The sequence below is a fragment of the Symphalangus syndactylus genome, chromosome 3 (assembly GCF_028878055.3).
Source record: "Symphalangus syndactylus isolate Jambi chromosome 3, NHGRI_mSymSyn1-v2.1_pri, whole genome shotgun sequence".
Taxonomy (NCBI): Eukaryota; Metazoa; Chordata; class Mammalia; order Primates; family Hylobatidae; genus Symphalangus; species Symphalangus syndactylus.
In genome coordinates this window covers 13935282-13961967 of record NC_072425.2, presented here as the reverse complement: position 1 = coordinate 13961967, position 26686 = coordinate 13935282, and the positions used below count along the sequence as shown (strand labels likewise).

At 44.1% G+C, this 26686-nt stretch overlaps 1 protein-coding gene across 5 annotated transcripts in view; it reads left to right on the top strand.

The window, feature by feature from the left end:
- ABL1 (ABL proto-oncogene 1, non-receptor tyrosine kinase) overlaps window positions 1–26686 on the top strand; it is a 176090-nt gene that overhangs the window by 115400 nt on the left and 34004 nt on the right. Inside the window, exon 1 of one of the 5 annotated variants that reach the window (XM_055270679.2) lies at window positions 8673–9514. The exons of the other annotated variants lie outside the window; for them this stretch is intronic. Within the exon in view, the coding sequence (XP_055126654.1) occupies window positions 9436–9514 (79 nt within the window). The 5' untranslated portion in view covers window positions 8673–9435. Of the gene's footprint in view, window positions 1–8672; window positions 9515–26686 lie in introns of those variants that run through there. 5 annotated transcript variants of the gene reach the window in all.

Sequence of the window (26686 nt, the reverse complement as noted above, 5' to 3'; positions counted from 1 at the left end):
AACCCTTTTCGGAGAGAGACCTTGATTAAGAGTGAGCTGGTTTGCCTGTAAGTATCTGCGGAAAGCTCAGAAATTAGAGACATTAATACCACAGAAAGCAGGGGATGAGGCCTGAAGCTGAAATCAAGGGGATCAATTGAAAGCTTGTAAAAGGAGGATTTAGATTCTTCAAACCCCTCCCAGCCCCATATAGTCAGATGACCGCCTCTCCTAACCACCTACAGGAGACCAGAGGCATTATATTGAGAAATGCCCAGCCCGGTGTGGTGGCTCACGCCTGTAATCCCAGCACTTTGGGAGGCCGAGGCAGGCAGATCACGAGGTCAGGAGATGGAGACCATCCTGGCTAACACGGTGAAATCCCATCTCTACTAAAAATACAAAAAATTAGCCGGGCGGGGTGGCGGGCGCCTGTAGTCCCAGCTACTTGGGAGACTGAGGCAGGAGAATGGCATGAACCCTGAAGGCGGAGCTTGCAGTGAGCCGAGATGGCGCCACTGCACACCAGCCTGGGCAACAGAGCAAGACTCCGCCTCAGAGAAAAAAAAAAAAAAAGAAATGCCCTGTAGAGGCTCTGGACTCAGGAGCCTGACCCCCAACATGGGTCTGGGTAGGCCATTGGCTGAAAATAGTGGAGTGGGCAAAGAGCAGATTTTTTAAAAGTCTACATACTGAATAGTAAGATTCCCAGCCCTCTTCTAATACCTGCTAGCCAGGGGCCTAATAAGGAAGAGATTGAAATATTCTTTTCTAGGGAGAAGAAGTTGAATGACCCTAGAGAAAAGCCCTACAGATACCAACATTTAGGGATTCTCTTGAAAAAGCAAGTTTACCATCTCCTTTCACTGAAGCTTACCAGTGGCTGTGCCCCTTCCACACATACAAAACTAACAGTCATCTTTTTAGTTGCTCATTCACAGAGTGTGAGTGGCCCACCAAATTTCTCTAGGCATTAGAGGAAAGTCTCTAACCTGATATTAATAGATAAAGGGTAAAACAAATAGCAGAAAACAGGAACTTGGTAGAAATAAAGACAATGCAAGCAACAGAAGAAGAGTTTAAAAGAACTATTCAGCTTGGGCACCATGACTCATGCCTGTAATCCCAACACTTTGGGAGGCTGAGGTGGGCAGTTCACCTGCGGTCAGGAATTTGAGACCAGCCTGGCCAACATAGTGAAACCCCATCTCCACTAAAAATACAAAAATTAACCGAACATGGTGGCAGGCACCTGTAATCCCAGCTATTGGGAGGCTGAGGCAGGAGAATTGCTTGAACCTGGGAGGCGTAGGTTGCAGTGAGCCAAGATTGCACCGCTGCATTCCAGCCTGGGTGACAGAGTAAGACTCTGTCTCAAAAATAATAAATAAATAAATAAATAAAATAAAGCTATGCATTTCCCACAAATACTGCTTAAAGAAAAAGAACTATTCTTTGCTATCCTTGGAGAGAGAGATTGCAAATTTCAGAAAACAGGATGCTTTTAAAAACAACAACAGCCGGGCGCGGTGGCTCACGCTTGTAATCCCAGCACTTTGGGAGGCCGAGGCGGGCGGATCACGAGGTCAGGAGATCGAGACCACGGTGAAACCCCGTCTCTACTAAAAAACTACAAAAAATTAGCCGGGCATGGTGGCGGGCGCCTGTAGTCCCAGCTACTCGGAGAGGCTGAGGCAGGAGAATGGCGTGAACCCGGGAGGCGGAGCTTGCAGTGAGCCGAGACTGCGCCACTGCACTCCAGCCTGGGCGACAGAGCGAGACTCTGTCTCAAAAAAAAAAAAAAAAAAAAACAACAACAACAATCAGAATAAGAATAAAAATGAATTATTTTTCTTTTATTTATTTTTTCTTTTCTTTTTTTGAGACATGGTCTCTCTTTGTCACCCAGGCTGGAGTGCAGTGGCAAGATCACAGCTCATTGCAGCCCCAACCTGCCTCAGCCCCCCAAGCAACTGGGACTACAGGCATGCACCACCATACTTGGCTAATTTTTAAATTTTTTGTAGAGAGATGGGGTCTCACTATGTTGCCCAGGCTGGTCTTGAACTCCTGGGCTCAAGTGATCCTCCTACCTCAGCCTCCCAAAGGGCTAGAATTATAGGCATGAGCCACCACGCCCAGCAAGAATGAATTGTTTAATATTAAAAACATTATAGCCCAAATTTAAAATCCAACAGAAGATGTGGAAAATTGTCTCAGAATGTATTGGGTTGGTACAAAAGTAATTGGGGCTTTTGCCATTTTAATGACAAAAACCTTGATTACTTTTGCACCAGCCTAATAGAACATAAAGACAATGACATGGACTATCGAGAGAACTATAACAGAGAACAGGTAAGAAAATTAGAAACTCTCGGGAGGCTGAGACAGGAGAATCGCTTGAACCCAGGAGGCAGAAGTTGTAGTGAGCCGAGACTGTGCCATTGCACTCCAGCCTGGGCAAGCAACAAGAGTGAAACTCTGTCTCAAAAAAAAAAAAAAAAAAGAAAAAAAAAAGAAAAGAAAAGAAAATTAGAAACTCAATCCCAGGGCTTTAATATCCTTTTTATAGGAATTCCAGAATGAAAACTGAAAAAAATAATGATAATAACAAAGAAACAAATAGAGGAGAAGTTAGGAGACGTTAAATGTAAGGAAAAATTTCAGAGTTTAGTGAAGTCAGTATTTTCCAAAACGCAATGACATAAATCTCTGGATTTATGAGTGCCCAGAATAATATATGAAAGAGACTCACTTCAAGCCATATCATTGTGAAAGTTCAGAACACCAAGAATATTAGAAGATCCTAAAAGTTTCCAAAGAGATAAAAAGCAAGTCATCTTAAGGAGTCAGGAACCAGAATGGGATTGCATCTCTAAACAATACTTACTGGAAACTACACAGTAGTAGGTAAATGCCTTCAAAATTCATTTGGGAAAATTATTTTCAACCTAGAATTCTATACCCAGACAAACTGTCAAGATAGAAGAAAGGTTTTTTTTTTAGACATGCACCCTCCCTCCCCACCTCTGTGAAGTTACTGGATGATGAATTCCAGCAAAATGAAGAAGTAAGTCAATAAGTAGAACTGAGGCCAGGCACGGTGGCTCACGCCTGTAATCCCAGCACTTTGGGAGGCCGAGGCGGGCAGATCACGAGGTCAGGAGATCAAGACCATCCTGATGTAACACAGTGAAACCCCGTCTCTACTAAAAATACAAAAATTAGGGGCCGGGCACGGTGGCTCACTCCTGTAATCACAGCACTTTGGGAGGCCAAGGCGGGCGGATCATGAGGTCAGGAGATCGAGACCATCCTGGTGTAACAAAGTGAAACCCCGTCTCTACTAAAAATACAAAAAAAACTAGCAAGGCGTGGTGGCAGGTGCCTGTAGTCCCAGCTACTCGGGAGGCTGAAGCAGGAGAATGGCGTGGTGAACCCGGGAGGCGGAGCCTGCAGTGAGAGGAGAGCGCGCCACTGCACTCCAGCCTGGGCAACAGAGCGAGACTCCGTCTCAAAAAATAAATAAATAAATAAATCATAATAAGTAGAACTGAGAATATTTGAAATGTTTTAGTGATTGGAAAAAATATCACTAGATGTTTGACAGATCTTTGAAGTATTTGAGGGAAAATGGTAATAGGTATATAGAACACTAATTAAACGAAAACAAGGCAATATCTCTAGGATAAACAAAGTTGTATAATAAAGGAAATATTCAAGTATATTATTGGCTAAGCAGTGAACAATATTTATATCATCCTAGTAATGTAAACACTGACTATTGATTTATCCCCCAAATTGTGATTTTATTGTTTTGGGGGGCTTATGGATGGTGATAGTATGATACTGCTGTCATAAGTTAATAGATAATGGATAAGTCTAATGAATTCAGAAAGAGCAAGATGATGTTATTAGCTAAAAATCTGAAGGAGGCTGTCTCTGGGGAAACATACAGGGGAATGGGATTGCTGTTTTTTATTACCATATTTTTACAAGACTATTTTGAGCCTTTTTTACAAGACTTTTAGTACTGTTTGAGTTTTAACCATGTTATGTATATTACTTTGATTAAAAAGAAAAATTAATTTTAAAAAATGAGCATACTAATACTATTAATTTTCTCCTTCTAGAGAAAAATGTTTAACAGTTAGGTTTAGACTTGTTAATTATAAAAATATAGTAAAGTCTTACTGTAATGAGATTTTCTAGAAAGCGGATTTACTCTAAGGCAGTTCAGATTTGGTCCCCAGCTGAGAATTATAGCCTGGAAATACCAAAAGGACTAACAGAAAAATCAGTGTCATTTGAAGGACAGTCATCCGTGCAGCCTATGCGTGAAATCATGGGTCTGAATTAGGCCCCCATTCAAGATGCGGGGGTGTGGGGTTTGTGTTTTGCTGAAGCTGTGGTTGCAAACCTTTGCTTTAGGATGAAAGGTGGGCTCTCTGTTACATTTGAACCTTAGTTGCTACTCCTACCTCATAGCTAGTGTTTCTTTCTCTTCATAAAATAAATTGACTTCCTGGTCCCTTGGAAAACCTCCAGACTGCTTTCTGGAATCATTTTCATATAGCATGTTTGTTAATTTGAGCTCTTGCCTGAGTCCCAGTAAGATGTAGGCAGGAACACAGACCTGATGCAGGAATAGGCCTCTTTTGGAAATAACAATAGCTACTGTTTATTGAGCACCTTCTGTGCTTTGGGCACTCTCCCTACGTGATTCCTAATCTTCATAATAACCCTGTGAGATAACTGCTCTTATGACTACCTCCCACTTTTGAGATGAGAAAATTGAGGCTCTGAGAGGTGAAGTCGTTGCCCATGGCCGCACAGTGAGTGGCAGATCTGAGACTCAGTGCTAGCCTTTGTGACACATAACTCGTGACCAGCAGGTAGTGCTATCCGATTGAAAAAATGTGAGACTTGAAGGGATGCACGTGTCCCTATACAGTGGCAAAAACTGGTATGACGGAAATGATTTTTTAACCTATCTTAGTTGGACATACACTGGACCCACAGAGCTAGAGGACCTGGCAGGCTCTCACTGGACAATGTTTGGTGAATCAGAGAAAGTGCGCTTTGTTGGCATTTGCATGTGAAATAATGTGCACATTCCTCAAGTCCCCCCCTAAAGCTACCAGCTATGCTGGAAACAGTGAAGGGGTCAGCCAGACCTGGGGTCATCTGGTCCTGGGGTCCCAAGCCAGGCCTCCTGTCAGGTTCATCTGTCTCTGTTCCACCTGCACTCACACCCAGTCTTGCTGCTGAGAGGTGGAGCATCCACATCCTGAATCCTGCCTCCTTCCCTTGATGCATTTCTATGGTGGTTGCCTGCCCAACTTTTTCTTAATAGGACTAAATTCCAAATTAAAAAAAAAATTCAGTCTCTCTCCTCTAATCATCCAAAAAGAGTCCTCTTTTGGTAACTTGTTCTAGAGTTATGCATATCTTAAATTCAGAAATTGCTTTCAAATGAATTAAATTTTAGAAATATCCATTCCTGTTCGTCCTATTCCCAGTGAAAATAAGCAACTCTTCCCTCTTCCAAAACAGCGGATTTCTTTTCTTTTTTTCTTTTTTTGAAACGTGGTCTTGCTCTGTTGCCCAGGCTAGAGTGCAGTGGCGCAATCTTGGCACACTGCAACCTCCACCTCCCAGGTTCAAGCAATTCTCCTGCCTCAGCCTCTTGAGTGGCTGGGATTACAGGTGTGTACCACCATGCCTGGCTAATTTTTAGCAGAGACGGGATTTCCCCATGTTGGCCAGGCTGTTCTTGAACTCCTGACCTCAGGTGATCCGCCCACCTTGGCCTCCCAAAGTACTGGGATTACAGGCGTGAGCTACTGTGCCTGGCCCCCAAACAGTGGATTTCCATCTTACATATGCATACAGATAATCTGGGAGCTTCAGATCCAGCCCATTGCACATATTATGATTCTAGACTAGAAACCAAGGCTCTGCATTTTAAGCAAGCCCCACATTATTCAAAATAGATTGTCCATGGATTATGCTTTTAGAAACATTGTTCAGATCCCATGCTTTAATGTAATTGGGGATTTTATCCTTTCCTTCTTTATATATATATATATATTTTTTTTTTTTGAGATGGAGTCTCGCTCTGTCGCACAGGCTGGAGTGTGGTGGCGCGATCTCTGCTCACTGCAACCTCTGCCTCCCAGGTTCAAGCAATTCTCTGCCTCAGTCTCCCGAGTAGCTGGGATTACAGGTGCCCACCACCACACCCAGATAATTTTTTTGTACTTTTAGTAGAGACAGGTTTTCACCGTCTAAAAAAAAAAAAAATCTTAAATAAGTCTAGTTCCCTGAATTATTTTCTCCTAAGGCATGTTTTCCCAACAGTTAATGTTATTTATTTCACCTTCTGATCTTTCTCATATTATCCACCTTTCACTTAAATTGGAAATTTTCTGCCATTTTACAAAGTTCAAGACCTTCCTACCTTACTACCTCCTGGCTGTGTGAATTTGGACAGAATACTTCCCCCTCTCCCTCCAGTCAGTTTTCTTACTTGTGAAATGGAATTAAACTATACAAAATCATTAGGTTACTGTGAGGCTTAAGAGTGCCTGGCACATATTACATGCACATTAAAAGTGTATTTCTTCCTAAACTAATGCAACATAGCAAACAAGTTAGTTCACAGTCTTTAATTTCTTTCCTTTTCCCTTTCTTTCTTTTTAAAAAGTCTTTTTAGCTAATGGCTTTTAGGTCTTAGGCTGATTAGATGGAATCCTTCTTGGGGTGTTCTTCTGGTAAGAAGATTGAAGCTCTCCTTTATTTGCTTGTAACAGAACGCTCTTCGTATCTCGCAAGTGAGTTTCAAAAGTGTCAAAAGCTGGATATGGAAAGAATAGGCCAGGTTTGATGTGGTAGTGTAGTTTGGCAGTTTTCTCAGTATCCATTGCCACTAATTCATTATTTTGTTAGATCTGTTGATGTATGGTTTTATAACTAAAATTAAAAAGATTTGGGTACAGTTTAAAAGCATTATTCATTTTAAGAGGATTTAAGAGGATAAGATCATTTTAGACTCAAGAGCAGAATATTAGTAATAATAATTAGCTTAAAAAATAAACTTATATACTAATATAAAGTACAGCACAAGGCAAGCAAATATCTGGGCCTGTATTAACAGACAGTATTCAAGGATATGGCTAGAATTTCCAAAATGCTTAATAATGTGTAATTCTTGGCATTAAGCCGCCAATTTGAATATGGCCCTTTAATATGAAATGCTATATAATGACAGACTTTATTATAGTCTGATCCAAGGCCCCTGAACTTTCCAAAAGGGCAACAAAACAGACAGATACTGTATTTTTTCACTTGTTGGTACTGGTGGCACCCTTTTGAGTGTTATTTTTGGCATTACGTGTAGAGGTCGAAAGATTCAAGACAACACTAAACATGTTAGCAGTCACCACATGCAGGCTGTCCAGCAGAATGACAGCGCAGATCCTAGAAAGCATCCAGAGTCACTGCACCCATCCCCTAGGGGCCCTGTAGTCCTGCATCTCCAGATGATGGGAGCTGCAAACTTCCCTGATGGTGCCCTCTTGGATGCTCATGAGGCCCGATCTGGTACCACGACTCTAGCAGTAGGTCAATTCAGTCGTAGTAAAAATACATGTTGTATGTTGATCAGAATTTGGCAGGACACATGTGGAAAGTTAATGACATCCTGGCCGAGAACCCCTGTGATATACACTAGTTACATCCAGTCCAATTGGAGTTTTTATGTGCTGTTTTTGGCAGAGCCAAGTGAAGATCTTGTTATTTAGCCATTCCTGATGTACTGAAGACATCCGGGTTTTTGTCATTACAGGATAGGCTAGAAAGTAGCTAGGGTCTCATAACCAAGGCTTTCTCTGAAACATATAATGACAATGCTAGTTATTTGACCAAAGATATCCAGTGCTTTAATCCACTTGGAATTTATTCTTGATGTGAAGGGTCAACATCATCCACTGGTCAGGAGCCTGATCCTTGGAGCCAGGCAGACCTGGGTTGAGTCCATCTCCGCCTGTTACCAGCTGTGGGCAAGGTGTTTGACTTCTCTGAGCATCTGTGGGTTTTTGTTTGTTTGTTTGTTTGTTTGTTTTTGTTTTTAAACCTGAAGAATTGGGATAATCTGTTTCCTCACAGGATCATTGCGCAGATGCAATACAGTAATGAAGGTAACATGGCACATAGGAAGAGCTCAATACATGTCAGCTCTTACTCTTCATGGCTAGAAGATGTAGACTAAACTTCCCCCTTTACAGTTTTGTGATTAGCACCATTTATGAAAGAAATAAATGAAATAAATTCCTTTTCCTGTCATGAGGGGAACTTACCTGATTTTACTGAATTATTTGGTGCCATTGGGTTCCTTAGTTGTTTCCCTCTGTCCTAGATTTCGGGGTGTGCGCCAGTAACACGATTGATTGTTGCTACTTTATAACATTGTCTGTGGTCAGTCCCAAAAAGAGTTTAAAATAATTGAATGAAATGGATTTTAAACAATGGTCCCCCCACCCTCGCCCCGTGGCACTCGGCCAAAGGAAGGGGAAAGGTTCTCTGTTAAAGAAAATGAATCAGAGAAGAGGTTCAGACCCTGCCTCCAAAAATTCTCATTGTGGGGACTAAGTCCTCTCACTCTGAACTCACACCCGTCTGTTCGCAGCCTGACCTCACATCCTGGTCTGGATGTGCGGCCTGACCGGGGTGTCATGCGCCCGTGTGGTTGTCCTGTGGGTGCCAGCTCTGACTTCCTCCCCAGACACCCACTGCCTCAGCCTTAATCACAGGACGCGCGTTGAGTAGAAATGAGACCAGTTGTATTGGTAACTGCAGAGGAATTTGCATTTTCACCAGCGTTCTCGGGTCAGAGGGTTTGCCTGGCACCGCGCACTGGGAAACTCGCCAAAAGCGGTGCAGGTTGGAGACGCCCCAGGCCGCGGTGGAGTTGCGCGCGGCTTCTAAAGTGGAGTGGAGCAGGCCTGTGCCCTCCCCGCCGGGGCCGGGACGGCGCTTCCAGGCGGAGAAAGACCTCCGCGGGCCGCGCGGGGCCTTCCCCCTGCGAGGATCGCCATTGGCCCTGGTTGGCTTTGGAAAGCGGCGGTGACTTTGGGCCGGGCTCGGCCTCTGGAACGCCGCGGGCCCCTGGGTGCGGACGGGCGCGGCCAGGAGGGGGTTAAGGCGCAGGCGGCGGCGGGGCGGGGGCGGGCCTGGCGGGCGCCCTCTCCGGGCCCTTTGTTAACAGGCGCGTCCCGGCCAGGCGGAGACGCGGCCGCGGCCATGGGCAGGCACGGGCGCGCGGGGCGGCGGTGAGGGCGGCCTGGCGGGGCCGGGGGCGCCCGGGGGGGCGCGCGGGCCGAGCCGGGCCTGAGCCGGGCCCGCGGACCGAGCTGGGAGAGGGGCTCCGGCCCCCGACGTCGCTGGCGCGGGAAAATGTTGGAGATCTGCCTGAAGCTGGTGGGCTGCAAATCCAAGAAGGGGCTGTCCTCGTCCTCCAGCTGTTATCTGGAAGGTAAGCCCGGGTCGCACGGGTTGGACTGAGTAGCCGCGCGCCCTCCCGCTGCTGCTGGGCCCTTCCTAGGCCTCGCCGCCCGCGCGCTGCCGCCTGCGCCCTCCCCGGATCTTTTCTTTTTCTTCTTTCTTCCCTCTTCTCTCTCTTCTCTTCTCTTCCCTTGTCTTCTCCTCTCTTCTCTTCTCTTCTCTTCTCTTCTCTTCTCTTCTCTTCTCTTCTCTTCTCTTCTCTTCTCTTCTCTTCTCTTCTCTTCCCTTCCCTTCCCTTCCCTTCCCTTCCCTTCCCTTCCCTTCCCTTCCCTTCTCCCTTTCTCGCTGTCTCTGTCTCTCTTCTCTTCTTCTCTTCTCTTGTCTCTCTCTTTTTCTTTTTCTCTTTCTCTCTCTCCGTCTCTTTCTCTTTCTCGCGATGGCCCCTAGGCGCCGCCGGCGGAGTGTGGCCCCCAGCCCCGGCGCCAGCTCCGGGAGAGCCACGCCGGCTGGTGACGGCGGCGTCCGGGGCCCCACACTGCGGGCTCCCACCAGAAAGTTTGAGAAAGCGAACTCGACAGGCCTTAACATCCCTGGGATCCCATGTTGTGAAATTTCCACCGTTAATTGGGACTGTGTGTTAAAAAGATCGACCCGTGTTTGTGAAAACATACGATTTCCATTAAGCATCAAGTACACAAGGAGCACCACTCTACCATTTATGGATACAGAATTTCGAGTGATCTTTCCATCTCCCCCACCCCCAGCTTATCTGCAGACCACGAAGAGGTCTTAGGAGTTCGCTGTCTTTTTAGGGGAGGAGAGCCCATTTAAGAAGGCGTTGCCAAGGAGTCCCCCAGAGTGCTGGGGTGTCATGTTCGGTTCCTTAAGTGAAGCTCAGGGCCAGGAGGGCTTCACTTTTGTGTTCTTTCTACCTACTCTCCTTCTCTAATTACATCTGTTTTATTTTATTTTTCTTTCCTGTTGTAGTCTTTAGTTTTATAAATGGAAAAAAAGTAAATTAAGGGTTATGGGTCTTCACTTTCGTAGCTTCTAGGTAGGTATGGAATTGATCCGATTTGAGACTGGTGGTCCCAGACCATTGCCTTCAGCAGAAAGGCTATCTGTGCTTCAGAGATGGAGTGGCACTTGGACTTCTCTGTTGTTTTCAATTAAGACTTAATATAAGATTAAAAATGTGGCCGGGCGCGGTGGTGGCTCGTGCCTGTAATCCCAACACTTTGGGAGGCGGAGACGGGTGGATCATTTGAGGTCAGGATTTCCAGAACAGCCTGGCCAACATGGTGAAACCCTATTTCTACTAAAAATACAAAAAATTAGCCAGGCGTGGTGGTACACGCCTGTAATCCCAGCTACTCGGGAGGCTGAGGCAGGAGAATTGCTTGAACCCGGCAGGCGGTGGTTGCAGTGAGCCAAGATCGCGCCACTGCACTCCAGCCTGGGCGACAGAGCAAGACTCGGTATCAAAAAAAAAAAAAAAAAGAGTAGAAATATGAAGCTCACTTTAGATCAAGTAGGATTTCTGCTAGAATGCCATGTTTTTCTTTTTAAAAAAGCAGGAGAAATAAACAGAGGCCTCATTAATTTTCTAACCTATTTTTCTTTCCTTAACCTCTGACTCTACCCAGAAGGCCTGCTTGGAGTCACATATGCAGCACACACTAGTGATGTGGGTGAAACCTGTTTGCCCTTCTTGCCACAGTTTGGGTACCTCACTCCTCTTCTGTCTCTGGGATTCCAGGGGGCTGAATGGCCCAGAGAAGGCTAACCTAGGTGGAGTGGGCTCGCAGAGCCTAGCGTTTGGAGGGTGGAGATGGTTTATTTGTCCCTAAAAGTTGACGTCTGAGCAGTCCAAATCATCTTAGTTAATACATCGCTTATTTTTTCCAAGTTGCTCAAAATTCTGAGCACATTCTCATTTACATCTGTATCGAGTTAGTGTTAGGCATCATCATCTCCACTTTTGCAGATGGGTGCCTAAGGCGGGGATGAATGGACTTTTGTAACTGCAGAGCTGGAGCAAAGTTTAGGTCACAGCTTTGCCAAGGCGTTGTTTTGTTTTCCTGAGAGTAAACCGGAGATTTAGTATAGACCTGGCTGGTTTAATTATTGTTTTGGGAAAAAAATCTAAAACATCTTATTCCAACATGTCTTGAATTATAATGTTGACTCTCAAGTTTCAAAAAAAAAAAAAGTTCTAGTACAGCAGACTGCCTTGGGTTAAGCCTTCTTCTAGGAAGGTGTCACTCTAGGAATTCTTTCTTACTGAGTTTTCTTCTTTTCGTTGTTATAGTTAATTAGAGAAAGTAAATGGAATTATCATTTTGTAGTTGATAGACTTTAACAAGCCTGCCTCAGTGATCGTCTCTTAAAGACTGGAAGTGCTATTTGTCTTTTGGGAAAAATAGTTCCTAGCATCTGGATAAGTAATCCAGGCTTCCACTTTCACTGACAGCCTAAATCAGTCAATCAGTGTCGATCAGTCAGTCAGTGTTTATTGATGCCCACTCAGGGTCCCAGGCATCCCATGTCAGGGAGAGAATTGAATGAGATCAAGTTTTTCATTGTTCTATCAAAGAAGCTTCCACCATAAATGTGGTTTGATGGTGCATGCTACCTGCTACTCAGCCTAGCTGTCAAAGCAACATTGGTAAACATAAAGATGGCTAGCAATTATTAAATGCTTACTATGTGCCAAATACTGTTTTATTACTCTATGTGATCTAATATAGTTATCTTTCATGATAGCACTCTGATTATTTCCATTTTATAGATGAGGAAACCGAGTCACCAAAAGGTTAGGTAACTTGTCTAAGGTCACAGAGCCAGTGAGTGGGGATACTGGAATTTGAACTCATGCTATCTGGCTTGGGAGAGCCCACTTTTAGCCACTGGATGTTCTACTGATTGTGACAATTTGTCTCTTTTGGAATTCACTGTGGTTTTTAAAGTGATATCTCCAGAAACTCCTCCAATTAATCCCTGAAATATAAGGGTAGTCTCTTTTTCTCTTCTGGAAACCTGATCCTGGCAAAATGATTAGCTTTAACAGTAGGATTAAATTTTTTTAAATGTATATAAAAATACCTGTATGTAAGAAATCCTAAAAGGGTATTTAGTGAAAAGTAATTCCCTCTCCTATTCATTTTCCTCACCTAGAGGCAATCACCCTGGAGTTTTATGTGTGTCCTTCTAGAAATACTGTGTGCACATATAAGCATTTATAACATGTGAATTTTGCTCTCCAGCTTTTCGTGAATATGCATGTTTATAGCAGTATCTATTCACCAGGACCGCATTTAGCTTTGCAATCTTCGCTCTACTTTGAACACTGAATTTTCTGATTATTTCTTTCCCCTGGAGACGTCAAAGAAAACATGAACACTAGCCTTTTGAATTCAGGGTTTTCTTTTCATTTGTTCATGTGTTTGTATTTACATACATTGTGCATGAATACTGTACATGTATGTGACAGTTGTGTACTGTAGAATCAAAAACTAATGTCTGTGAACTGAACTCTTCTTGAACTTTTTGTTGTTGTTGTTATTGTTATTTTTGGAGATAGGGTCTTGCTCTGTCACCCAGGCTGGACTGCAGTGGCACAATCACAGCTCACTGCAGCCTTGAGCTCCTGGTCTCAAGCAACCCTCCCACCTCAGCCTCCTAAGTAGCTGGGGCTGTAGGCACATGCTACCTGGCTAATTAAAAAAAATTTTTTTTTTTTTTTTTGTAGAGATAGGGTCTCACTATTTTTACTAGTTTGCCCAGGCCAGGCCAGTGTTGAACTACTGACCTCAAGTGATCCTCCCACCTTGGCCTCCCCAAAGCGCATGCCTGCAGACATGAGCCACTGCACTCAGCCTGAACTTTCGAAATTTATTTTAAGGGCCCACTTTTAAATGCTTCTTTTCAGCAGCTAACTTTCCAGCGGATGCTTCATGTGGTGCCAGCCATACAGATTCTCTTTTAGAACTTGAGCTTTGGAGAAGCTTATGCTTGCTTTCTGCTCTCTCCTGAGGTCGTCAGATACTTCCCTTGTTCTGTAACAAAGAAAGTGAGATTTTTTCTGTTACCTAATAAAAGGCCAGTACGTCCATTTCATTTTGGGTGCTATTAACATTGTTGACCATTTACAGTGTCACAGGCCCTGGCACTGAGCACATCATGTGCAGCTTCACTTAATTTTCACACCAGTGCCCTGAGGTTTCTAGAAAAGAGGAAGGGCCCCAGTTTAGGTGGCAGTACTTTTCAATTTGGAGGCAGGAGATCCCAGTTTTCCTCTGACCTCTCTGAGCTTCCGTGTTCTTACCTCTAAGATATAGAGACCATTTTCTGTTCAGCTACCTTAGAGGATTATTTTGAGGGTCTATAAGATGATTGAAGGAAAGCTCTGAAACCAATAAGAGTTAAATGTATGTTTGTATTATGTTGATACAAGATTCCTCTGAGATGCTCTTTAGTCCAGGCAGGTTTATGGCTACCACAGCGTTCCTAGGGTCCCATTCTTCTGCACAGGCAGGCAGCTCCCGAGCCAGCCAGCCTGGACCTAGATGCCACCTGTGCTCTTGGCTGGTCTTGCGCATTCATTGAGGCTCACTGTACCTTGGTGTTCCTAAATAAGGCCTGTAGTAACCCCTACCTCACTGAGTTGTTGAGAGACTTCATGTAAATTGTTTAGCAGGGAGCCTGGCACAGAACAAGAGCCTAGCAGAACAGTAAGCTGTTGTTATTTTAAGCAAATATTTAGCAGCCTAAAATGGTGGCTTTACCAGTTTTTCTAGTGGTTGAAGTGATGATAGAATTGAGCTGATTCCACCCATAGTTTTTCTTGTTAATGAAGCAGTTTGTTTCTAAGTTTGTTTTGGTGCATATAATTAATACTTCCTGTCCTTGATTTTTGGCTGAAAAATGTCTTCTCTTCCTCGCACCCTCTGTTATTCCCATAGTGAATATTTTAATTGTGGAAGAGAAATTCCCATTGGCTCATGGTTGGCATTTTATTTCTCCTGTCCAGAGACAATATTTCCACAGCCTCAAACGTGAAAACTGAAAATCTGGTGCTGCTTACCACCTTGTAAAATCAAGTCATTGTAATTGTGCCAGTATAACCATTGATCTGAAATAAAAGCAGAAAAAAAAATCAATGGGTAGCTTTCTTAAATATATAAGAACTAAAGATCAAATGGGACACTGGAAGACTTTAACTTTTCCTCCATAATGGTGGATCTTAATTAAACACACAGAAGAACAATTTATAAAATAAATTCATAGGTTTGTTTGTTCTTTTTTAGTGTCAATTCTTAAAACTATCTCTTTTTTTTTTTTTAATTAAAAAAAAAATAGAGATGGGTCTCACTATGTTGCCCAGGCTGGTCTCAAACTCCTGGGCTCAAGCAATCCTCCCACCTCAGCCTCCCAAAGTGCTGGGATTACAGGAATGGCCACCGCACCGAGCCTAAAACTGTCTCAAAAGTAGATAGCATAATGAACTCTCATGTACTTATGATGTGCCTTTAACAATTATCAGCTTATGGCCGGTCTTGTTTTCTTACATAGTGAAGTTACAGTTTCAAAGCCATTAGGAAGAATAGCTTGCTAATTATAATTACTTAGTTTTGGTAGTGTAACTTTGTCCTCAGATAAGTAGAATCGTTACTCTGGAAAGGGGGTGTCCAATCTTGGCTTCCCTGGGCCACATTGGAAGAAGAATTGTCTTGGGCCACACGTAAAATACACTAACACTAACGATAGCTGATGAGCTAAACAAAACAAATCCCACAAAAATCTCATTTCTTATTTATTTATTTATTTATTTATTTATTTTGAGACAGAGTCTCACTCTTGTCGCCTAGACTGGAGTGCAGTGGCGTGACCTCAGCTCACTGCAAGCTCCGCCTCCCGGGTTCATGCCATTCTCCTGCCTCAGCCTCCCGAGTAGCTGGTACTACAGGCGCCCACCACCATGCCTGGCTAATTTTTTTTGTATTTTTTAGTAGAGATGGGGTTTCACTGTGTTAGCCAGGATTGTCTCAATCTCCTGACCTTGTGATCCGCCCGCCTCGGCCTCCCAAAGTGCTGGGATTACAGGCATGAGCCACAGCACCTGGCAAAAAATCTCATAATGTTTTTAAGAAAGTTTGCAAATTTGTGTTAGGCTACATTTTCAAAGCCGTCCTGGGCCACATGCAGCCTGCGGGCCATGGGTTCAACAAGCCTGCTCTAGAAATTGGTTTTCAGGCCAGGCGTGGTGGTTCATGCCTGTAATCCCAGCACTTCGGGAGGCTGAGGCAGGTGGATCACCTGAGGTCAGGAGTTCGAGACCAGCCTGGCCAACATGCTGAAACCTTGTCTCTACTAAAAATACAAAAAATTAGCCGGGCGTGGTGGCGGGTGCCTGTAATCCCAGCTACTCAGGAGGCTAAGGCAGGAGAATCACTTCTACCCGGGAGGCGGAGGTTGCAGTGAGCCGAGATTTCGCCATTGCACTCCAGGCCTGGGCAACAAGAGCGAAAACTCCAGCCCAAAAAAAAAAAAAAAGTTGGTTTTCAAATCCTTCTTTCTTTACCATGTTACACCATAAATATTTTTGTTATGTTGCGTGTGTTGAGTACTGGTGATAGGGAAGACAGAGAGAAACAGGTGGGAAGGAGAGAGAGAGAGAGGGAGGAAGGGGAGACAGAAGGGGGAGATCTATAGAGACAGAGACTGAGAGACAAATACAAAAAGGTTGAGACAGGAAAAGGGGGAAAAAAACAAGCTGGGAGGGAAGGAAGACTGAGAGAAGGGGGACAAAGAGGAAGAGGATGGCCAGTGGGGCTGGGGTGGGTGGGTACAGACAGAGAATGAGTGAGAGCAAGAGAAGCGCAGGAGACAGTTAGATGATGGGCAGGCAGCTGATGTATGGATGGGTAGCTGGAGGGAGAGGCCGTCAGTAACTTCACATCTCTCTGTTTCCATTTCCTGCCCTCAAATGCCTTCATAATAGAGTCTACCTAATAAGGTTATAGGGATTCAGTGCAGATGAAGTGCTGGCAGTCAGTACGGGATCAGTAAGTATTAGCTATTATTCTATCACATTAAGTTGCATAAACTTTAACCTCATTACTCTTAAATTCTCTATAGAAACCTAGTCTTTTTCTGTCTTACAAGCCCTCAAATTTAGCTAATAGTGTTATACATTGAATACCTTAAAATTGTATTTAAAGACAGGCCATGAATAGAATTAGGCATTGCTTTTTGAAGCCAAAATACCACGAGGGTGGGGAGGGTCGTATTTATTCACCCAGATCAGCAATAAAAACACTAGTGGCTAACAAGGCTTTCTGGGGAAATTGCCTGTCATTGGGTAGCCCAGTGCCTCTGGTGTCAGCTGACCCAGGAGTCCATGAAGACATGTTAAAAGAAGAGGAAATGTGAAATGAATGCTTTCAAACCAGCCATGGCTGGCAGCAGAATGGGAGGCCTTTCAGTCTGTTGCAAATGGCCTGTGACAAAAAATGCCTTTGTGGGTATTAGCAGGCTGACTGTGGACAGTTTGGATCTGCGGCCACTGCAGGGATTCCTGGAACCTTTTGGGAAGGTGTCTGAGGAGCTCACTGTGGTGTCTGTTAGAAATCTGGAGCAAATCCTATTTCTTTTGAAAGCACAGAGAACTGTGTTTTTATGTTATACCTTTAGGATTTTGGCCATGGTTTATATTTCAGTCAAAACAAATCATTGTGTTCCGTAGGCTTTTATATAGGTTTTTCTGGTCAGGTTGCATTTGTTTTTCAACTTTACTATCTGTCATTATTGCTATTCTTATTACAGGTTAACAGATTATTAAACTGCACTTTTCAGTACCTTGTTGCTAAAGACAGACAAGTGCAGGGTGTTCCACATCTGAGTTCACCCAGCAGTACTCTGTTGTTGCGTTGCACTGAGCAGGCACAGAAGGCTCTGAGATACGAGGACTTGGTCTCTACCCCACAGGAGTTTACATTGTAGTGGTGGCAGAAGAGAAGGTGTGGTATAACAGAAGGCGCGGTTGTTCTGCAGTGAGCCTCCCAGTGTCAGGTGCCACAGTTGGCATCCATGCAGGAATTCTCTGCATGCAGGATTCATTGAGCCCTCCCGACAGCCCAGCTAGGTTGATGCCATGCCGTTGTTGCCGTGTTGTGCAGTTGAGAAACTGAGGCTCAGAAACATCTTCAAGACATGCTGGTGCTGAGATTTGAACAAGGCCTGTCCACCCAGAACCCATGCTTTTTGTACTGCAGGGGACATGTGAACAGATTGCTTACTGGGTGATAGATGCAGGGTGGTGATAGAGACAGACACCAGGTACCAAAATGGGTTAAAGGAGAAGCAACCTGTTGTGGGCAAGGTGATGGGGAGGAGGAAGGACCAGTTAGAGAAGGTTTATGGGAGATAGGGAGGCCAGGAAGAGCAGAAGAGGCTGGGGAGGGAACTCTAGGGAGAGTAAATAGCACTTGTCACAGTGCAGTCAGGAGAGGCAAGCAACAGGAGGCCTGGGGGATCTGAAAGGAGTTTGGGGAGGCTGGAATGGAAAGCAGGGGTAGAGGGCCAGATGCTCCCAGACTCAACCCTGAAGGGCCTGGCATGCCTGCTTCAGGAGCTCAGACTTTTACTATAGTGGGAGAAGGAATAACAACCCCAGCCATTTTTTGAGGGCTTGTGTATGCCTAGGCCCTCAAAAACATGTCCCATGTTAGCTGCAAACTGCCAGTTACCCTGCAAAGCACATCATGATCCCAGCATTGCCCCCGATGACACTGCCAGTAAGTGGTAGCTGACCGTTGGCAGATAGGGCCACCTCCCAAGCCCATGCTCTCTTCTGCCTCTCGGCTGGCAGCCTTCTCTAGGGGATTTGAAGCAAGAGAGTGACCTGGTCAGGTCTGCATTTGAGAAAGATGGCCCTGATAGTAGGGAGTGGAGGTGGAATGACCAAAGGGGGACCCAGCCAAGGGTGTGGTGGAGCATGGAAAGGACAGAAGTGATGAGAGATTGAGGAGGAAAAGCGCCAAGATGCAGGGTGGGAACTGACAGAGGATGACTTCCAGCCTCGGTCCTGACATGGGCGTGAATGGCAGGTGTTCGGAATGGCCTTGAAGATAGTGGCGTCTCTATGAGTGTCTTTGTACTCCATTTCCAGTAATTGGAGACTTTTTCACCGTAGATTCTTAGAAGGTGACACCATTTTTTTTTTTTCCTTTTTGGTTGAGGGAGGGGGACAGGGACTGTGTATCTTCAGAAAGGTTAATATTTGAGGCCAAGGCAGGCAGATCACTTGAGGTCAGGAGTTCCAAGACCAGCCTGGCCAACATGGTGAAACCACGTCTCTACTAAAAATACAAAAATTAGCTGGGCGTGGTGGTGCGCATCTGCAGTCCCAGCTACTCGGGAGGCTGAGGCAGGAGATTCGCTTGAACCCGGGAGGTGGAGGTTGCAGTGAGCCGAGATTGCATCACCACACTCCAGCCTGGGAGACAGCGAGACTCCGTCTCAAAAAAAAAAAAAAAAAAAAAAAAAAAAGGTTAAGATTTGGACTGTTGATAAGGATAGGAGTTAGGATGGAGAATTTTGTTTCTTAAAAATTGTCTGGCTAAGACATTGTCATGTAAAAGATTCCTGGGGAAATATTTAAACCTTGGACTAATTTAAATAACTTTATTTTTAAAGGAGGTTTCTCTAGAAACTCATTTAATCTACTGCCTATAATGGCTATAAGTGGAAAGTAATAAAACTGCATTTATTTTAAAAGAAAATTGTATAATTTGGACTTCTCACTAATTTATCCCGGTCTCCTTTTTAGGCTCTTCCTGTGAGAATGCTGAGGTTTTACTGAGCCAATTCCTTAGTGCAGGAGTTGTTAACCTGGAAGACCCTGGGAGTCTGGGATAGAATTCAAGGGCTCCATGTCCTCTGATGGGAAAAACTAAAACTCCATTTCACTAACCTCTTACTAAAATTTAGCATTTCATTTGTTTAAGAACATAGGTAACAAACCACAGTAGTAGTACAGTGCTTGTGACTGTCTCTGGTAGAAACTAGGTATTTCTTTTTTTTTGTGGTGGGAGAACCGAGTTTCACTCTTGTCATTCAGGCTGGAGTGCAGTGGCATGATCTTGGCTCACTTCAACCTCCGCCTCCTGGGTTCAAGCAAGTCTCCTGCCTCAACCTCCTGAGTAGCTAGGATTACAGGCACCTGCCATCATGCCCAGCTAATTTTTATATCTTTAGTAGAGACGGGGTTTCACCATGTTGGCCAGACTGGTCTTGAACTCCTGACCTCAGGTGATCTGCCCGCCTCGGCCTCCCAACGTGCTGGGATTACAGGAGTGAGCCACCACACCTGGCCAGAAACCAGGTATTTCATATCAGGTAACAGTTGTGATTACTTTGAAATGACATAGTTGCCACTGGATCTTGTTATTTAATGTACAAATAAAGAGACAGCTATTTAATGCATTAATAAGAGCTATATTACAAGTTTTTAAAAGTATTTTGAGGACTGTTTGAAAAAGTCTTTTGAGGACTGTTTTCCTTTGCAATCCTCTGTAAATGCACCATTGCATTCCAACCTGGGCAACAAGAGCGAAACTCTATCTAAAAAAAAAAAAATTCATCCACAGGACAGCGCTGGCCTTCCATTAGACTTTTGCTGTTGAGTCTCTAAGTTTTCAGGAGCTGTGTTTCTCTAAGGAGCAGGGGCTACTGCTGGTTCTTTATGTCTTTCCCCTACTGCCCTGCCCCTGCCTGCACCCTAGCAGCTGACACAGTGTTTTGGGGTCTGAAGATAACACAAAGACTGTGTTCAGTTAAACGTATGTCTCTCTCTCTCTCTCTCTCTGTGTGTGTATGTGCTTATGTGTCTGTGTGTTTTAATGATTTTAACTTCTCTGGGTGAAGGTGTAAATTACAAAATAAAGTACCATGTAGAAATAGATAAAATGACTTTCATCAGGCTCAAAATGTGGGAAATAATACTTTTCCTCTAAGCTCATATTTTGAAAAGTTGTGTGAGACTGTTATAACTTGAGAATAGTCTGAGCATGATCTCATCCGTTGGAACGGAGTATGAAATAAAACACGAAGCCTCTTTTTAGAAGGATCTGTTTTATAGATTTTTAAATTACAGAGATTCCTTGAACTGGAGGATAATAGTGAAGGACCCACAAAGGAAATATGAATAAAGCAGCACAAATTTAAATAATTGAATGTGAGCAAAATTAAAGGGAACATTTGTCACGTCTGACATGCTCCATCCTCCTGTCCCCCCCACACTGAACCGTCTCCAAGAACCTTCCGGAAAGCCCACGGTGTGAACAGTAATGAATGCTCCATAGCTGGCTGCCTTGCACTCTAGTGGGAACTATGATGTTGGGCACAAGTGCCAGCAGGAAGGTGGGAAGCTTCCCGGGGATGTTTTTCCTGGAGGTCAAGTCCCCCTTGGGCTGTGAAGTAGCCGGTGCTGGGGTTCATGGGCATTTCCCTTCTCTGACTGTTCGCCAGCGTCCGGTGCAGCACCAGCGGCCCCTGGAAGTCTAGGCCAGATTTGCTGTGTCCGAGAATCTTTTGTAAACATTTTTCATCAGTGACTCACAGCTTTGAGAAAGGATTATTTTTATATAAAACGATCTTTCAATTCTACTGTAAAGACCCAAACCATTTTCTTAGAATACTGTCTAAACAAGTTAATCATGCACAGATCCAGTGAATTCTGTGGCCTGGTTCTTGTAAAATTTCCAAATAATTTTATACTGTCATAGCCAGAGCTAGAGCTTTTTAGAGGTTTGAGGCGTTTTTTAGATGTATCACTGTTCTTGGTGCTCAACTAGCTAATTAGTGACTTTTTCTGAGTTTAGTTGGTGAGTGGAAACCTTTTTGTTAACATTATGACAAAATAACAATATGGTTTTAAGTGGAGTGAGAGGCGCTTTTGAAGATCCAGATCTTAAATCTATTTAAAGTATGACTCAGAAAGGCTGCAGAAAATGTTCACTAAAAAAATTTAAGAATAATAGCAGATGCTAAAATTTATTTCCCAAGACAATAGCCAAAAGATCTGCTGGAAGAACAGAAGAAGGGAACTATTTGGGGCATCTTTTTTTTGAATGAAGCCTTCGGGCTTCTTTAGGGGAATCTCACTTCCTGACAGAGGGAGCGGTGGAAAGTTTGTGTCTTAAGCAAGAAAGATTTAAGTACATTCTGCAACTTTGGCCTTGTAAACTGTGATCATTTTTAAGGTTGACGAGCATAGTTCACTATGAAATGAAGCAAGTAACTTGGCATTTATACATTGTGAGTCAATTTTGACATCAGCCTGGATTGGGAATTGACTGGAAGGTTTTGGTGTTGGACTGTGGCTACGCTTCAGTGTCTCGGTCCAAAGGCATGCATGAGCAATACTTCCCTTTGGGCTTTAGCCATTAATTTGTGGAATAGAGCAAGAACCGGAGAGGAAAGTTGAGAGACTGCCTTGGATCGCCTGACGTCCTGTTGAATCAAAAAGCAGTGGGAGGCCCTTTCCTTCCTAACAAAGGCCTCATCCTCTTGCATAACATTCCCAGCATCTGTCGACAATGTTCGGGACCGTCCCACTTTAACCCACACTTCAAGTGGATGGCCACCTCTGGGCGGGGATCTGCATTCTGCTTATTCCAGGTGTTTTCCAGGCCACTTCCCCGATTATGTAACTTTGATCAAATCCAGATGCGGCAGAATGTTTGATAGAAGAGGTCAAATGGCATTTGAGAAGAAAAGCATTTCTGTATTCATGACTTTGGTTTAATTTCCTGTGTGGGCCTGGTCTGCCAAAGTTGTATGCTTATGGCCACGAGGTTGATGCACCAGAGGGAGGCACACAAGTGCCTTTTCAGGACAGCCTGAGGGAAGCCTCCCGCCCCAGCATGCTTTTTCATGTTAAATTATAAATTGTATAAGTTTAGGGCCAGGCGCAGTGGCTCATGCCTGTAATCCCAGCACTTTGGGAGGCTGAGGTGAGTAGATCACTTGAGACCGGGAGTTCAAGACCACCCTGGCCAACATGGCAAAATCCTGTCTCTAATAAACATGCAAAAAAAAAAAAAAAAAAAAACTTAGCCAGGCGCAGTGACTCATGTCTGTAATCCCAGCTACTCAGGAGGCTGAGGCAGGAGAATCGCGTGAACCTGGGAGCTGGAGGTTGCGGTGAGCCGCGATCGCACCACTGCACTCCAGCCTCGGCGATGGAGTGAGACTCCAGCTCAAAAAAAAAAAAAAAATTTCGGTTGACTTCTATTAAAGTTTTTATATGTTTGTCATTGTTTTCTGGTAATAAAAACAATCCACATTTATTGTGAGAAATATACCATAATATAGAAAAGTATAAAGAAAATTTAAGGCCAGGCACGGTGGCTCACGCCTATAATCCCAGCACTTTGGGAGGCTGAGGCGGGCTTATCACCTGAGGTCAGGAGTTCGAAACCAGCCTGGCCAACATGGTGAAACCCCGTCTCTACTAAAAATACAAAAAAAGTAGCTGAGTGTGGTGGCGGGCACCTGTAATCCCAGCTACTCAGGAGGCTGAGGCAGGAGAATTGCTTGAACCTGGAAGGTGAAGGTTGCAGTGAGCAGAGATCACGCCATTGCACTCCAGCCTGAGTGTCAAGAACGAGACTCCATCTCAAGAAAAAAAAAAAAAAAAGAAAAAGAAAAGTAAATTTAAAGCGCTTAAAATCCCACCCACCACCCTGAGTTAATTACTGTTCACAGTTTGGTGAAATTCCTCCTAGTCTTCTTTCAATTTTTTCATACTTGGGACCATGTTTATATACTGGAATGTAATATAAACACTTAATATATTGTTGGGAGTATATTCTCAAACTTAAATATTTTTTCCAAAAATATTTTGAATGGCTTTTAAAATATATCCTATTTTATGCATGCAGCATAAACTAACTTATCCTGTGTTGATAGATATTTTGTACTTGCCCTTTTCTGTGCTGTTATTTAAAATTAGTATATAGAAATCATTGTGTTGATCACTTAGGATAAATTCCTAGAGGTAAATCAGATATTAAATTCTTTATAGACTTCTGGTTCATATTCCAGTTGCCCTCAATTTATACACTTACTACTAGCATTGTGTGAGAGTGCCCATTTCTCTGAAATCTTACCCACACTGGCTGTCAGTGTCAAAAAGGTGTATCTGCAGATTTGGCAAGGAATTTGCATTTCTTTGATTATTATCAAGCGTTCACACACTTTCCATGTTTAATGGTAATTTTTTTTTTTTTTTTTTTTTGAGACAATGTCTCACTCTGTTGCCCAAGCAGAGTGCAGTGCCGTGACCTTGGCTTACTGCAACCTCCGCCTCCCAGGTTCAGGTGATTCTCCTGCCTCAGCTCCTTAGCAGCTTGGATTACAGGCATGCGCCACCATGCCCGGCTAATTTTTGTATTTTTATTAGAGACGGGGTTTCACCATATTGGCCAGGTTAGTCCTCGAACTCCTGACCTCAAGTGATCGCCGGCCTTGGCCTCCCAAAGTGCTGGGATTACAGGTGTGAGCCACCGCACCTGGCCTTTAATGATAACGTAAATTTTTTGTGAATTGCTTATTCGTGGCTTTGCCCCATTTTTTCCATAGTGGAGGGATTTTTCTTTTTCTTGTTGGTATGTAAAGTCCTTGTGTGTCAAGAATGCTCTGCCTGACAGTTTTTCTAATATAATGACAGTGGAAGCTCTTAACTGGCTTCCACTTGACTGACTTGCTAAATTGACCAGCACTCTTCACTTCCTTATAAAACATGCCTCCATAGTCCCCGTGCGCCATGGCACACGGGATGGGGTAGCCACACTACCACTGTCTGCTGCTGCATATGTTCCTGTCCACAAGAGCCAGTCGTGTTTGTTTCCAAGCCTGTTTCTTTCAGATATATCTGTTGTTGTAATTACTTGGTTAATATGAAACCAATGAAATGCAAGTGTGAAAAGAGAATTGTTTCTAGGAAAATTAAGATGAATGCTTTAGAAAGACTCAGTAAAGGAAGATAACTTTAACAAATTACTACAGAATTAGGTGTAAGACAACTGTAAATGATTGGAATGAATTACAGAAATCTAGAAAGCTTCGACAGTGGGAATGCATAGTGAATGGCTCTGAGTTCTCCCTCCATCTGTAGGAAATTGAAGCTGGAAGTGAGATGATACATTCATTATAGGGAGGACTTACAGAAGAAAACATCAAGCTCTAATCACATGTCCACATTTCATTTTGTTTATTTATTTTTTGAAATGGAGTCTCACTCTGTTGCCCAGGCTGGAGTGCAGTGGCATGATCTCAGCTTGCTACAACCTCTGCCTCCTGTGTTCAAGCGATTCTCGTGCCTCAGCATCCTGAGTAGTTGGGGCTACAGGTGTGCACCACCACGCCCAACTAATTTTTATATTTTTAGTAGAGACGGGGTTTCGCTATGTTGGACAGCCTGGTCTTAAACTCCTGACCTCAGGTGATCTGCCTGCCTCGGCCTCCCAAAGTGCTGGGATAACAGGCATGAGCCACCGCACCCAGCCCCACATACCTACATTTCAAAGGACAGTCTTTGGCCCTACAGTCAAGACTACCAAACCAATGTACACTAGATAGGGGTGGGGATCACATTGTTGTTTTTTTGGGGGGGGGGGGGTTTTGTTTTTTGTTTTTTTGAAACAGTCTCGCTCTGTCACCCAGGCTGGAGTATAGTGGCGCGATCTCGGCTCACTGCAAGCTCCACCTCCTGGGTTCATGCCATTCTCCTGCCTCAACCTCCCCAGTAGCTGGGACTACAGGCGCCCGCCACCACGCTACGCCCAGCTCATTTTTTTGTATTTTTAGTAGAGACGGGGTTTCACTGTGTTAGGCAGGATGGTCTCGATCTCCTGACCTCGGGGATCACATATTTTAATAAAATCGATAATCCCTAATGCTGATGGTGCTAGGGTGAACTTTTAGAGGCAATGTAAGTACTCGAGAAAGGGGGCCAAACATATGACTAAGCTTCTACACTCCGGGAGATGCCAGTATTGCAAGAACCTGTTCCTTGAAGTTATCTTTGCCCCCCACCATTCAGAAAAATTACCAAATATTGTAATAATGTAATTTAGGACTTACCCTTTCAGAGAAACAGTTCCTGAAGGTTGACTTCAGTTAGTAGTACAGAAGCTAGACTTGAAGACCTTTATGATTTATGTTCTGTTGGTTTATCCCAAAGAGATATTTTAGAACACATCCATTTCTGAAAGTTCTCTGGTCATGTTTCCGGAAGTTTAGTCTAGTGTCTCAGGTGGGTTCTTTTTTTTTTTTTTTTTTAAAGATAATTCAGAATCAGGCCCACCCCTGAGATGGTATTATTACCCCTGAGATGGTATTATTACCCCTGAGATGGTATTATTACCCAGGAAAGAATGCGTGACGATCCTCTAAATCCATAGAGAAGGAAAACGAAAACAATTTGTTACCATTTGTGTTTGGCTCAAGCATCTGGTAGATCCTTCAGTTCTTTTCAAATCAGAATTTTCCTCTCTCTTTTTCTTTTTTTTCTTTCTTTCTTTTTTTTTTTTTTGAGACGGAGTCTTACTCCATTTCCCAGGCTGGAGTGCAGTGGCGCAATCTTGGCTCACTGCAGCCTCGCCTCCTGGGTTCAAGCAATTCTCCTGCCTCAGCCTCCCAAGTAGCTGGGACTACAGGCACCTGCCACCATGCTCGGCTGATTTTTGTATTCGTAGTAAAGACAGGGTTTCACTGCGTTGGTCAGGTTGGTCTTGAACTCCTGACCTCATGATCCACCCGCCTCAGCCTCCCAAAGTGTTGGGATTACAGGCGTGAGCCTCCACCCCTGGCCTCTTTTTTTTTTTTTTTTTTTTTTTTTTTTGAGACGGAGTTTCTCGTTACCCAGGCTGGAGTGCAGTGGCGCAACCTCTGCTCACTGCAACCTCCACCTCCTGGGTTCAAGCAATTCTCTTGCCTCAGCCTCCCGAGTACCTGGGACTACAGGCGTGCATCACCACGCCTGGCTAATTTTTGTATGTCTAATGGAGACGGGGTTTCACCATGTTGGTCAAGTTGGCCTCAAACTCCTGAACTCAGATGATCCACCCACCTTGGCCTCCTAAAGTGCTGGGATTACGGGCGTGAGCCACCGTGCCCTGCAAAAGCAAGAAAC